Source organism: Dendrobium catenatum, unplaced genomic scaffold (genome assembly GCF_001605985.2).
Source record: "Dendrobium catenatum unplaced genomic scaffold, ASM160598v2 fragScaff_scaffold_621, whole genome shotgun sequence".
In the NCBI taxonomy this organism is placed as follows: domain Eukaryota; kingdom Viridiplantae; phylum Streptophyta; class Magnoliopsida; order Asparagales; family Orchidaceae; genus Dendrobium; species Dendrobium catenatum.
In genome coordinates, this window is record NW_021319083.1 from 18,604,103 (window position 1) to 18,616,059 (window position 11,957).

Here is an 11,957-nt window from a genome sequence, read left to right on the forward strand (position 1 = left end):
CCCCAGCCACCCATCCCGCCATCCCCTTCCAGCCATACCGCCGGCTGGAAAATCTATCAGCCCGACAGCCCCCCATCTAGCCGTCCCTCTCAGCCTCCCAAGCATGCCGCCGACCATCATATGTTTTCTCCTTTGAATTTCAAATTCCATTGAGTAAATTACTTTCCTCAAATAGCTTTTCTCTATTTAGGAAAGTCAATCAATGGACATGAATTCAATTTTGAAATTCAAACCTATTTCCTCCATTTCACAAAATAGGGAAACTTACTTAAATTAGAATAAATCTGAATTTAAATTCAGATTTGAGCTTAATTTAATTATTCCCTTGGGCCCCACTCTCATTTAATTTAAACACAAAAAATGAAACCCCCATAGGGCCGGCCCCTCTCTCCACTTTGCCACCTAAGCACCAATTAAATCCCCCATAATTCCCATCATAACCTCCGGCCCCCACTCCCCCCATTACTCCCTTAATTGAGATTAATTTGAATTTTAAATTGGCCCCTTTCCTTTTAATAAAATCTGAAATTAAAAATTCAGATTTTTTTTCCCTCCAATCTCCTAGCCTACTCCAAGCTCCTCACCCAAATCACCCCGCCTTTTCTCCCCACCTTGGCCGCCCTTTCAGGCTTACATTTTCTTCATTGGCTGGCACTTTAGGAGGACTACACTTGTTGTCCTGCTAGCCGAACACTCCTATTTTGCTGTCCAGAGAGTTCATGGCTGCTGTTCTGAATATTTCCGACGAGACAAACTGCTATCCTGCTCTCCAGGAACCCCTGTTTGCTGTCCGGAAAAGTCATGGCTGCTGTTTCAGGATTCCAGCAGTTTTCTAGTGTTGATTCGTCATCCGGAAAGCTCTCATTGGTTGCTCAGAAGATCCCACACTGCTGCCCACACGCAGAACTTCTTCAAATTCAACCACCGGACTCCGGATCTTCTCCCTCGCTACTCAAATTCATCTAAGAATTTTGACGACGCCGAACTCTTCCCCAAGTTTTCTATTTTTCCTAGTTTATGTTCAATTGAGGTTATATTTTTGACTCACAAAGATCATGTCAAGCTCTTCACCGCTACGCTTAGAGAACTAGAGAGTTGAGTGAGGGACTCATGCATAGTGTCTAATCTCGTTGTTAATTTAGGTATTTTCGTTGAACAATTCATGTATGCAATGTTAGATTAACTTGGTTGTTTTCTGATCTTAATTTTTATGCACATGATTCAAGCCTAAGCTCGTTTTACCGCTCTTAATGTTTTATCTCGTCGTTCAAATCATTATAAAGATATAATTATTTGTTCTCTCTAAAATTAAGCGTGCAAATTCATCAAGTATATCATCTCGGCATGATTGTTTCACATCAGAATCAGAAAGAAATATGAGAAAAATCTCAAATACCTATTAGTAAACTATCCTATATTTGTGAATCAAAGACCTAGAAGTAATCCATCCTATATTATGTTGCATTGACAGAAGGAATTATGCAAGCCAGAAGAAGAGGCAAAATGAGAGATGAAACAGACGGAGAAATGGGAGGGAAAAATACTGACAAAAGATAGCCAGCAGAGTTGTACCTCGACTTGCTCATGAAGTCTTCTTTGCACTTCCATCTGTGCTCTCAAAGCCTCTTTAACTTCCTGATTCCTACAAAATACAATCATTAACACTAACATCCCCAAATAGGTATGATCCATCAAAGTAAGTTAAATTGAATAAGCTATGTGACAACGCACTAACACACAAACATGAAGGCGGAATTGTCATCTTACTCATTAATATCAGAAGCAGCCACTCTTGGAGACAAAGAACTGCTACCTGGAACTTCCACATGGTAGGAGCCGAAGTTAAGAATCCAGATGATATACGAAATAATAATCTCAGTTATGTTCTAGTAGCTGTAGGACATAATACATAGAAACCTTAAATTTCATATAATTTCAGTAGGTGAGCACTTTCAACATAAAATTACTACACCCAATAGTACTTCTGGTTAGATTGCTTTACTCGAATTTGAAATGTTTACCGGTATGATTTTTTTTTTTTTGGGGACATTTAGGCCAATTAAGTCAAACTCACACACATCGCATACAAAAGACTCAGAACCCAAGACCTCTTAGTTGGTAGCCTAGGCTCCCAACCAACAGACCAAGGTGAGCTAAGTATCCAGTAGAAGATGGGCCCCATAAGTATCCATTGCGGGTTCCATACACCTAACATGGAGCAAACATATACAAAGTAAATAACTCAGGCCATGTCTTGCTTTACAATTTCCCCAATTTAGATATCCAATAAGTTCTATCAGACAAGCAATTTTCAAAATTGGAGCTTGATCTGAGTTTGGGTATCAAACCAAAAATCAAATTGATTTTGCTTATCCTTTCACAACAAATCAAACGAAAGCTCCACATAGTCATGTGTAACAGTAAGGAAGGAATAAGCAGAAGTTTGAAAATTCCAAAAAACTGGGACAGATAATGAGTAAATTACCATCTTTAGGTTGCTCTGTCATTTCTTTGCCAGATTGCTTTCCCAATCTGTATTTCTGATCACCAAAATAAACATAAAATAAGTACATAAAGTAAATAAAGCCTTTTTTTTTCAATATACTTCAAGCAGATAATTTTTATGCATATTTGGCCCTAAAATGGTATTGAAGGATACACTAGAGGCAAAGAAAGAATCTTAGAAGCGACTGGTAGTAAACTGTTGCATTACTACCTGAAGATGGCTCTTCAGGTGAAAAAGTGTAAGTCCCTTTACACCCATTGTTCGCATAATGGTCTTAGGAGTAGCTTCTGTAATAAAAACCTCGACTTATGAATGACATTCAAGAGCAATTCATGATAATCATTAAGGAAATAACAGGGCTTAAAATATTTGAATGGCAATGCAAGAAGAAAATATGAGATTCAAACACTTCCAAAGTAGGGAACAATTTGGTCACATGAAGGTTGAAATTTGTTTCTAGAATTGTTTCTTTATGCTTGATTGAGTTATTTAGAAATAAATAAATAAATAATCAGCAGCTAATTCATATCCAGCCTGCTTGATTGAGTTATTTAGAAATAAATAAATAAATAATCAACAGCTAATTCATATCCAGCCAAACAACATTAAGTGCCCAGAATCAGAAGACTCATAATTCCTAGAACATTAAGTGCTCAGAATCAGAAGACTCATAATTCCTAGTTACTCAAAAATCAGGAATTTTTACAATTTCAACCAAACACATGGATCCACTAATGTAAAAGCCCATAGATGAAACTAAGGCTTCGTTTGAGACGGCTTTTTTACTGCTTCTTAAAGCGGCTTTTTAGTATAAATTTTTAATTTTTTTACTAGAAAGCTATTTTACGAAGCAAAAAAAAAGTCATTCCAAGGCTTTGTTTGGGACGGCTTTTTTACTGCTTCTTGAAACAGCTTTTTAGTATAAAAATTAATTTATTTACTAAAAAGCTACTTTATGAAGCGGTAAAAAAGCCATCCCAAACGAAGCCTAAACGTCTACTTCATAGGCCTTTATAAGAAAAATGTAGTTTTTGCATGAAATAATGAAAGCAATTAAATCAAACACCAGAAGCCTGGCTGTTAAAGTAGCTTCCTATACCATTGTCTGCCAAAAAAAAAAATTTTACTCGCACAACATTTTACAGAAAGGTATCAGAAGTAGTAGAAGCAATGAGAAGATCAAATCCAACACAGAAGTTGTAGAAAATTAAAAAATAAGCAATCAAGCAGAAAGAAAAAAAAAAAGGCATGCCGTGCTGCCACGTAGCACTATAAGAGGTAATTACTATACACGCAAGAGCACGAACTGTTAGAACATGACGAGAAAACACATAACAAAGAATTTCCACAAAGAGTAATAACACCAATTGCATATCAAAACTTGAAATGGAAACTGCAGAACGAGTTCTCTCTTCATTCAAGAAAATTCTCAATGAATTTCCAAAGAATTCTGAACTTCTGACTATTTCCAGTTTTGTGAAGTTCTTGCAAAAAAATAACAAAATCAAGGTTCCCCTAAGTAGTGCAGCCGAAGCCACCCAAGGAAGCTACTCGGTGACTTGAAACAAACTAAGTTCAATTATTAGTTCAATTAGCCATTTTGCTAGAAAACAATTTAAGGGGATTTAGATTCTTCAATTACTATTACTACTGTAATTACATATTGTTCAGTTGCCCGCCACAACTAATCAATCTACTTCTGTCAATCTCAGTCATCTAATGTGGTTTGGATGGCTAGGATAGTGATACGACTTAGAAGTAAAAACAGTAAATAAAAGGGAAGAACAACGTAGGAACACAAAGATATGGCTGATTTTCTTATTTCTCCTTCAGAAATAAAGCAAGATACAATTGATCTACTATTTAAGAGGTAGATCAACTCTCCCACAGACCCTAGATGCCGTTAGGAACTCACAACAAACACTAGAAAAATAAACTAAGAGAGTCTCTTCCCTAAACCATAGACAAACTCCCCCTTAAATAGCCCTAAAACACCATAAGTCCATAACACAATTAGATCCTTCCTAATCAACATAAATATAATATAGGAAATCTTTCTAAATAAATAGAACCTTCCAATCAACATAAACATAATTTAGGAAACCTTTCTAAATAATTATATATTATTTAATAAACCTTCCTAAACAATTAAACATATCTTAGGAAAGCATCCTAAATAATTAAATACTTCATAAATAGCATAAACACAATTAAGAAACTTTCCTAAACAACTCCCCATTGATTAGAAACCTTTCTAAATAATTTTTTTTAATTAGAAACTTTCCTAAACAACTCCCTCTTGACTATGAACCTCCTAAACAGCTCCCCCTTCCTGGTTGTGGGCCCCCCAACGTATTATTATCCCTCTCCCAAAACGCACCTTGTCCTCAAGGTGGAACGAAGGTATTGTCCATCTAAAAGTCCTCTTGGATCATCAAGCATTCTGAGAGTTTCAATTGTTGAAGTGCTCTTGTTAATTCCTGCTAGAGTTTTGTCATAGGATTTCTTGGAAGGCTGTGCTTGCATAAATCTTAAATATTCCTTCTAGCCCTTCTCTATTGTTATTTTTTTCCTTTGTTTCTTTCCCAAACTCAATGTCATCTAGGATTCTCCCAATCTTTTTCTTCCGGCTCTTGCTTATTGATACATTGATTTCAACATCTGAAAATGCTGAATCACAGTCAACACTAGCATCCTTGTCTGAAATATGATATTCAAATTGTTTCAGTTCAGAAAAATGATGAGAAGCATTTTGAATGGCAGGTTCATCAAATCTCTTCCAGGTACACTCATCATAAGGAAGGCCACACCATTTAACCAAAGCTTTTCCTCCATTTTTACGTTCACTCAAAGAAATAATGTGTTGTGGTCAGAAACTTCACATTATTTATGATAGCTGCTTCATACTTTGCTTTATAATTCTCAAGTTTTCTCTTTGCTAGAACTTTTAACTGATCTTCCAAAACCCAGTTGTTATGCTGATAGGAAATACTTGAGTTTGCAAGTAACCCTAAAGGAAATACTTGAGTTCGCAAGCAAACTGATAGGAAATACTTGAGTTCGCAAGTAACCCTAAGGTAATACTTGAGTTCGCAAGCAACCATAGTCAAAATCAGCCCAAAACAGTGAGCAAAACTGCTGTCCCAGCAGTTTTACAGCAGCTCCGCAGCAGGAAATGCACCCAAACAGAGAAAAATAAGGAGAGGAAGAAACAACTCTCCAATTCTCTAGCAAAGCCTAGAGCCCAAAAGCACAAACCCTAGATCTCAAATCAAATTTCAAATTCAAGATGAAACCCTAATTCTAGCATTAGCAACTACTTAAAGCCAAATGAGAAATACAAAATCCCTAAACAGCCCCTAATTCAAATTTCCCTCCTAAACACCCATTTAATTAATTGCTTGGGCCCACTAGGGCATCCGCCCCTCCCCCTTGGTTTCACCCCCGGGTTTGGGCCGGGCTAACATATGCATGTTTGATTTACCTACCCATTTTACAAAAAAAATTGTAAGCAACACATCAGTGTCCTTAGGCCTCAATTCCAACTCTGATTCCTTTGGTACTACAGTATCTTCACAACTATGATAAGATTCAAGTTCTATGGTACAAGCAAGCAAGCGCATCTTGTGACACACAATTGGCTGGCATTTCAGAAGACCTAGGTGTGTGAACCTCATTGAGATTTTCAATGGAATAAACTCTACATGTACACTCTCTTCCAAACACTTCTTAATGATCAAGTCTCCAAAATTTCTATCATCACTAAGTTCAAACCCTTTGCTAGCCATGCAATGATCTAGTGAGGGCTAACAATTGAATAACAACTCGCCCTCTGCCTTGCTCATGAATTCCCTAGTTTCACATATTTTCTCATTAACATCTTTACTAGACTCAATGGAATTCGCAGCAATTTTCATAGCAATCAAATTTTCATCACCTTGGAACGCCTCATCCATGGCATTCTCCAGCTTCCCATCTACAACTTTACTTCCTTTAAAAAAGTCTACTTGATCACGGTTTTGCTGATCGGTTGAATCACAAGATGGAAACACAGTTTGCAGCATTGCAATATCTACTTTCATTTTTGCTTGAGAAGTGGCCATGCCAATTGCAAGACTAATACATGATGATTCTGTTTGAACTCAACACCCCAGAATGCGAGCAACCTAAGGTATGTTATGAAAAAAAGTCCTCATGATAAGTCATTGTCATCTCAAAATTTTCACCTCATCCACTTAACTCATGAGACATGAAGTGTGCTCCATTAGACGAAATTTGAATTTCATCCTTTGAATATTTCGGCTTATATTCAATGTCATCTTTGAACTTTGAGAACTTTGTATCAGTTGCATCATGTGTCTCAACCTCAACATTTCCATATTCAAAAATACCCATTCCAATAAAATCCAAAGGTGCTTTCACCAGTTTTCGTTTATTCTCATATGTTGGCTTAGTTTCAGTGTCTTTCAAATATTCATTTTTGGATTCAAATATTATAGGTTCTTGGTTTCAACGTCTTTCCCAATAGCTTTTTACTCCCCCAATGTAGCGGTTGTCGTGATCCCTCCATGTTTTCCTGTTGTATTAAGGGTGGGAATCCCACCTTTCTTCCACCCTCACATGACCTGATTCCAATGGCTCGGCTTGTTCCCCTCCTCCGATCATCTACTCCCCTAGCCCAAAAGACCTCTCATATTGGTCGATCACCCCACCACCTCCATCACGAAACTCCCTTCTTGCTTTCCCCCAATCCATAAATGTTATTATGCCCCTTATCAAAGCCCTACGAGGTGACTCTTGATGAAAGGAGCTCTCTTTGTCGAACTCTTCCCATCCGATCTTTTTTCCGTCAGATTCGACCAAGGGAATCTCGATCAAATCTTAATTAGGGCTAGCAATTGGAACCGTCGGTGGGGTTTTGGAACGCATCTTCATGAGCTTCTCATCATCTCCTCCAGAATCTCCATTCTCTTTGGTTATATCCTAGGAATCGTCGGTGAAGCTTTCAACTGCATCTCAGCATCTTCTTTATCAAATCCTCTAATTTCTCAAAGCGGTTCTCAATGGATGAGAGCCTCCCTTCCATAATTGAGAATTTTCCTTTGATGGTTGAGAACTTTTTCTTTTATCCGGGATTTGATTTGCTCAACTTTGTTTTTCAATGCATCCACCTTCTTTGTTGTCATCTCTCAAAAAACCTCGATTCGATACCAAATTGATAACTACTTGGAAGTAAAAATAGCAAATAAAAGGGAATAACGGCATAGGAACACAAAGATAGGGCTGATTTTCTTATTTCTCCGTCAAAAATAAAGCAATATACAGTTGATCTACTATTCAGGAGGCAGATCAACTCTCCCACAAACCCTAGATGCCACTAGGAACTCACAACAAATACTAAGAAAATAAACTTAGCAATCCCCTCCCTAAACCATAGACAAACTCACCCGTAAATAGCCCAGAAAATCACAACACAATTAGAACATTCCTAATCAACATAAACATAATATAGAAAATTTTTCTAAATAAATAGAACCTTCCAATCAACATAAACATAATTTAAGAAACCTTCCCAAATAATTAGACATGATTTGGGAAACATTCCTAAACAATTAAACATATTTTAGGAAACCATCCTAAACCATTAAACACTTCATAAATAGCATAAACACAATTAGAAAACTTTCTTAAACAACTCGCCCTTGATTAGAAACCTTCCTAAACAATTTTCCTTAATTAGTAACTTCCCTAAACAACTCTCTTGACTATGAACCTTCCTAAATAGCTCCCTCTTCATGGGGGGATAAAGGGGTCATGGAGGTGTTGAGGTGACAATTCACACAACATGGAAGGAAGGTGACAATTCACACAACATGTGGAGGTGGAGGGGCTCACCAAAAAGAGGATGTCAGACGAAATCCCAATTAGTTGATGAAGCATAGCATTTGGAGCAGATCACGATGCCATGTGGTTGGATAAAGCAATAATGGTAGAGTAATGAGCGTGGATGAACAAAGTAAGGGCAGAGTCATGATGGTTAGCGACATTGAGGATTGAATGCAAAATAGTTGAGCAAGTGGTGCTTCAAAGTTGCAATGGGTTAATTGCATGAAAGATGGTACAATGAGAGAAAAATTGGAAGGAGTTGTGATGTGAGCTATGGGATTGGCAATTAAATGAGAGTGGAGGGATTGAAAATGCTATGACACCAAACTAATGATGTTGCATAAAGAGAGATTATATAATGAAAAATGGAAGTGGTAGAAAGCAAGTCGAAGAGAATAAAGATAAAGATGGAATGAAAGGTTCAATTGTGGATGAGAAGAAAAAATATTGAAAATCTCAATTGTAGTACTCATTCAACGATTAAATCCAAGACCCACGATCTCCTTAAATAGATGGAACCATTAATTATTATTTCAATAAATTAAATTTAGAATAATCTTCATAATCCTAAATTTAAAATTAAAAAAAAAAAAAAGCTTAACCAAATTATACTTCACCGTTTCTCCTTCAACTTCATTGGGCAGACTATTCTTTCATAATCATGCTAATCAAATCTTAACAACTCATGAGTAGCTCAACTCTAAGAGAACTAATGGACAAGCATGATATAATTAAAGGCCTAATTAGGACTGTAGCAGGTAACGTATATTGTAAGAAAAATGTTCCTTCCATAGAACTGCAAGTACATCTTACATGCACATAATAAGGGTCAAATCTCCTTTAATACTAATTCTAAAAAAGCATTACAGTAATAGTCTAATAAAGAATTGTAAAGTTAGAACAAAAACTAAACGGAGGATTTACATATTTAACATCTAAATTTTATTATTTACACACATAACACTCAAAACATCAAAAAAACAAAAAATGACACAGTCCATTACAACCCCATCACCCTATCACTACGCCAACAGTCCCATTAGCCTTCACACGCCATTTGTCGCTGCTAAGCCTCTCACCCTCGCGCTCCCTCTCTCGTCTTGATCTCCCTCCATCTCTCTACTTGATCTCTTTTGCTCCTATAGAAATTCTTGAAGCCTTTATCAACAGATAAGAGGAAATCGCAGGACAGCTCAAGGGAGAAGACATCGACAAGTCTAAACAGTTTTTGGTGGAAGTGAAGAAGTGGTGCCGGAGCTTGCTTAAGGAGAGCTCAACAGATCCAACGGCATGCGGCGAAGAAGAGGAAGTTGCGGATGAGCTCATTGGGAGAAGGCATTGATGGGCCCAACGATGTGCCAGGCAAGATTCGGCGAGTGTCCGTCAAGATCCGTGGAAATGTCCGGCGAGATCCATTAACTACGTAAATAATAAAATTTAGGTGTTAAATATGTAAATCCTAATGTTTTGACTGCCATGTATGCAAATCCCTTAAAAAAGAAATTCATTAAACTTCAATAACAACTCACAAAGGACTGAAAGCAGCAACAAAAAAAAGGAGAAGCCAAAATTAAGACAATCTATACCGCAAGCAAGTCTAAACATTAACAAAACCTAATTTGGAAAACGGAACAGATCTCCTGATAACATCCACGGTAAATGAACCGCTAGTTCTAGAGCAAAAAACCAAATTTTACGGCGTTAAAACAAGAAAACCGCCATGATTCACCTGACAAGCTTACAATAGAAACAATAATATCACTGTATAGCACAAAGATTACAAAAGTGAAAATAAAAAAAACAGGAAATGAAAAGGTACAAACTTTCAGGGCCTCCGAGCTGGGCGACGGCATCTACGAAACGCTCGTGGAGATCGGCCGTCCATCTAAGTCGGGGCTTAGGATCAGCCGTGAGTACTACGCTGGGGCTGTGGATCGCTTCCTGTGGAATCGATGCTTCCTGACGATGGATCAAGCCAGGAAACATCTCCTTTTGAGAACAAAAAGGAGATACCCGAAGCTCAAATGGCCGTGAAAAGGGAGGTATAAAGCAAAATGAAGATTTTTTACTTGAGAGAGAATAAAACGCCACTTTGGTTGAGGGAGACCTCTCCCCAAAGCCGATGCCTGGATAAAGTGAGAGAGAGAGAGAGAGAGAGAGGGAGAAACAAAATATGGTCAAGAGCTCTTGTTTTTTTCTCATCATGTATTATTATGAGATAAATTTAATATGATTTAAATTTTAATGTTAAAATTAAATTTTAATTAAACATAATCAATTATTCATTTATGTATATTTTAATTACTAAATATAATTAGAAAGATAATTTTTAATATAAGTTGAGATAATTCAGTAGTTGTTATTTAAATTAATTGATTAAGTTTAACTATTAATAAGAAAAAAAATTAAAACTACTTATACCTCAATTTAGTTGATATTTTTGTCATACAATTACATCTAATAATATATATCTATATTATTATTGATATGTCACAAAACTTTGTCTTGATCGAGCACAAATCATGATGCAAATTTAAATTAAAATTTTATAGAATTAAATTTGGGACCATGTGAACTCAATTTCATCAAACTTATAAATAAATTGAATGTCTCAAAGAGACGAATCCAATGACATCAAAATCGGTCGACCCGAACCCGACCCGTGTCGGGTTAATTTCGGATTTGACCCGAACCCGACCCGTGACCCGAAATTGACACCCCTACTCTCAACCAAAAAGCCAAGGTGAGCTGTGTAATTCAGATTTCTTTATTCTTCCCTTTTAATGACTTACGAGATTCCCTTTTTGTTCTCAAAAGATATGTTTTCTGGTTTGATCCATCGTCAGGAAGCAACAATTCCACAGGAGGAGATCTACAGCTCCGGCCTAGTACGCACGGCTGATCCCAAGCTCCGACTCCGAGTCTCCGATGGACGACGATCTCCACGAATAGTTCGTATTCGCCGTGCCCCAGCTTGGAGGCCGAAAGTTTGTTCCTTTTCACTTTTTATTTCTTCATTTTTGTCATTTAAGCGATCATACAGTGATTTTATCGTTTTTCTTGTGAGCTTGTCGATCGGATGAAGCATGGTGATTTTGTTGTTTTGATGCCTTCTAATTTGGCTCCTTGCTCTCGAATGAAGCTGTTCATGGAACATGGATGTTTCTTGCGGTTTTGTTCTATTTGTCAAATTAGGTTTTGTGGGGGATGCGGTGATAAAAATTGTCTTTTTTTGTTGTTGCTTGCTCTTTTTTTTTTTTACTTTGATTATACTATTTTTAGTGTTTTATCAAATATCTCCAATTTATAATTAATAAGTATAAAAAAATTGTAATCAAACTAAGTTAATGGATTGACTCGGGTCATTCGGGTTATTAGCAAGCTGAGTTTGGATTAATATTTTTTATTCATTTATTAAATGTATCAAATGATTAAAATCAGGTTGAGTCAATTTTGGATTTGACCAGAATCTAAAATATTAACCCATTTTGATATCTTTATTATGATATAAAATTGATCTCAATTCAGTCCCAAGGGGCGGGGACGGATGCAGTGATAAAAATTG

At 36.8% G+C, this 11,957-nt stretch overlaps 1 protein-coding gene across 1 annotated transcript in view; it reads right to left on the reverse strand.

Moving 5' to 3' along the window:
* LOC110112338 overlaps positions 1–10,573 on the reverse strand; it is a 31,683-nt gene extending 21,110 nt beyond the window's left edge. The window contains exons 1-8 of the mRNA XM_020844534.2: positions 10,216–10,573; positions 9,671–9,811; positions 6,756–6,969; positions 6,336–6,622; positions 2,717–2,811; positions 2,486–2,540; positions 1,768–1,819; positions 1,549–1,642 (exon numbers count right to left, since the gene is read on the reverse strand). Of these exons, the coding sequence (XP_020700193.1) occupies positions 1,549–1,642; positions 1,768–1,819; positions 2,486–2,540; positions 2,717–2,811; positions 6,336–6,622; positions 6,756–6,969; positions 9,671–9,811; positions 10,216–10,378 (1,101 nt within the window). The 5' untranslated portion in view covers positions 10,379–10,573. The remainder of the gene's footprint in view (positions 1–1,548; positions 1,643–1,767; positions 1,820–2,485; positions 2,541–2,716; positions 2,812–6,335; positions 6,623–6,755; positions 6,970–9,670; positions 9,812–10,215) is intronic.
* Positions 10,574–11,957: the final 1,384 nt, after the last annotated feature.